Source organism: Chiloscyllium plagiosum, unplaced genomic scaffold, assembly GCF_004010195.1.
Source record: "Chiloscyllium plagiosum isolate BGI_BamShark_2017 unplaced genomic scaffold, ASM401019v2 scaf_49342, whole genome shotgun sequence".
NCBI classification, from domain to species: domain Eukaryota; kingdom Metazoa; phylum Chordata; class Chondrichthyes; order Orectolobiformes; family Hemiscylliidae; genus Chiloscyllium; species Chiloscyllium plagiosum.
In genome coordinates, this window is record NW_025198468.1 from 1 (window position 1) to 2,850 (window position 2,850).

Genomic DNA, 2,850 nt, shown 5'->3' on the forward strand with positions numbered 1-2,850 from the left:
GTCTGTCACTGTGTAACACTGGGGTACAGTACATGTGGGGCCGGTTCTGTCCCTGTGCTGTCTGACGGCCTCGCTCTCTCCATCCCTGTCTCAGACCCTCGGATGCTGACTGCTATGATGAAGGGGAATCTCACCAACGTGCTTCCCATGATCCTGATCGGGGGCTGGATAAACTGGGCCTTTTCTGGATTTGTCACCAGTGAGTGCTGCTCTGCCTGCGAGTCACGGAGATGGTAGCGTCGCTCCCCGAGGGAGGGTATTGTCGGATCTGGTCTTTGTGTTGGGGTTGATTTCCTGGGAAGTTTTCGCCGTCGTCATGATGCTGACTAACGTTGCTTCTGTCATTCCTGTATCTCCCCTCCCACACACACTCAGCCAAGATCCCGTTCCCTCTGACGCTGCAGTTCAAGCCCATGTTGCAGAGAGGAATCGAACTGGTCTCCCTCGACGCTGCCTGGTGAGTACCTGCATCCCTCCTTCCGAGACTGATCCACAGCAACAGGAGGCTGGTCAGCCCCCAGGGAGTGGTCTTACACCTGATGCCCTGCCTGTCACCTTGAGATCCCCTAGACAGTACGGGCAGGAGGGGGTGGGGAAGGAAGAGGGGTTACTCCCAATATTTATCTCTCAGCCCACACACACTCTCCCACACACCATCCCCACACACACACCCTCCCTCCCACAGTCGATCCCCCTGAGGGGGAGCTTGCTGTGCCTAGATTGAGCCTCAGTGTTTCAGACAGTGGGGGTGCTCTGCCCCCAGCAGCCCCTCACCCAGAGACAGAGAGTTTGGGCAGGAGGGTTGTCCCGTTCCTTTCCCCTCTGACATCCCTGTCTCTCTCTTTGTCCCCCAGGGTCAGCTCTGCTTCCTGGTATTTCCTGAACGTCTTTGGGCTGCGCAGTCTGTACTCCCTGCTGCTGGGCCAGGACAACGGTTAAGTCCCGGAGGTGGTGAGAGAGGGGGGGGGGTGTGTGTGGGGAGGCGCGCGCACAGCTCAGCGCCGGGAGGCAGACGGCTGCACATTCCAGTTCGAGCCCCCACTCACTCTGTTTTCCACCCCCCCCCCCCCCTCCTTACCCTCTCTCTGTCTCCCACAGCTGCCGATCACTCTCGTTCCCTCCCCCACCAGATAACGGGCAGTGCCAGGTCTGCACCACCTGATACCAACAGAGCTTTCAAGGTCAGTGTCTGACAGCGAGAGAGACCGCGGGGGCACACGCGAGCGAGCAAGAATGAGGGAGACTGCATCCGTGCGAGCGAGACCGAGAGAGAACGCGTGCTAGAAAGACCGAGGGAGACCGTGTGTGAGAACGAGAGACCACTTGCGAGTGAGATCGCGTGCAAGCGAGGCAGAGAGGGAGAGCGTGTGCGAGTACGAGAGAGACTGCGTGAGCAAGGCAGAGCACGTGTGTCAGTGAGTGTGGAGTGGTCAGTCTGTACAATCAGTATCTTCTCTCTCTCTCTCTCTCTGTCTCAGGCTGAGTGGGAGGCTTTAGAGATTGTGGATCACAAGTGGGCCCTGGACGGTGTAGAGGATGAACTGATGGCCAGGGATTTGAACTTTGAAGAATTTTACAGCTCAGACTGCCCTCGGAACACGTTCTGAGCGCTGTCTCGCACTCGCTACAGCTCCCACATCCTGATCACTCATTTCAATCAGGCGAGCCTTACACTTCAATAAAGATCCATGTGTCATCTGCAATTCTGTGTTTACAATCACATGCTAATGTCTCCTGGAATATAACCCCTCGATTCCCCCTTCCTGATTAAACCCCTCGGCCTCGAGCGACCCAGCCTGGACAGCGCTCTGAGGTATAGAATCCCTCCCCATCTCTGTCTTCAATGGGTGACCCTGTAACTCTGAGGCAATACCCCTCTAGGTCCCAGAGTCTCCCACACGAGGTGGAGGGAACAATCCTTAACCTGTACATCCCAGGGCACTACGGGACAATTTAGCACGGCCAATCCACCCTAAACTGTACATCCCTGGGCACTACGGGGACAATTTAGCACGGCCAATCCCACCCTAACCTGCACATCCCTAGACTGTGGGAGGAAACCTACACAAACACGGGGGGCTGGGGAGAATGTGCAAACCCCACACAGACAGTTGCCCGAGGGTGGGATCGAAGCCGGGTCCCCTGGCACCCTGAGGCAGCAGCGCCCACCACTGAGCCGCCCTAATAGGATAGAGGGATTCGGTCAGCCTAAAAGCCAAAGGTTCTCTCGTTCAGAAAAGTGTCAGGTCAGCACAGGTGGGTCGAAGGACCCGTGCCTGTGTTGCGCTGCTTTTCCCACTCCTTTTGAGTGAGCTTGCTCTGGAGCTCCCCCCTCCTTCGAGATGCGACGCCAGAACTGTTCTGCTTGTGTTCCCCTCAGACCCTGGCTCTTCCTGAATCCCTGGCTTTCCGCAGTCTTTCTCTGTGTGAAAAGCAGCTGGCTCCTCCTCCTCTCTCTCTCTCTCTGCCAGATGTACGTACGTGACTCCAGGTCGCTTTCCCCCTCGTCACGCCGCAGTCTCCCCTCTCCGAAACCACTCCCCTCTCGAAAATCCACCCGTTGGGACAAGACGAGAGATTCAGACGATAATCCAAGCAGCCTTTGTTCAAAGTTTTCCTCTTTTTAATATATATATCTCTCTCTTTCTCTATATATATATATAAAATCTGTATGTACAAGGCTGTTTTAACAGTAAAAAAAAACCCTCATCGTTTGTAAAGCGACTGTTAATTTAACAAAATCGGCCAACAGGCGCACGTTTTTCAAAACAAGTCTCGCTTGGCAGGGGGAGCGCGTTAAAACCGTCCCCAGACGCGACCCCCAGAATACGCCTGGAGGTTGAGATCTGA

General features: G+C 55.5%; 1 protein-coding gene across 1 annotated transcript; it reads left to right on the plus strand.

Annotated features, from left to right (window-relative positions):
• Nucleotides 1-12: 12 nt before the first annotated feature.
• On the plus strand, nucleotides 13-1,703 carry LOC122545992 (ER membrane protein complex subunit 3-like; the record flags this gene model as incomplete). The annotated part of the gene is made up of 5 exons (XM_043684841.1): nucleotides 13-199; nucleotides 376-457; nucleotides 855-934; nucleotides 1,099-1,181; nucleotides 1,479-1,703. Coding segments are annotated over 5 exons (561 nt in total), but the record flags the coding sequence as incomplete, so codon positions are not given.
• Between the last annotated feature and the right edge of the window lie 1,147 nt (nucleotides 1,704-2,850).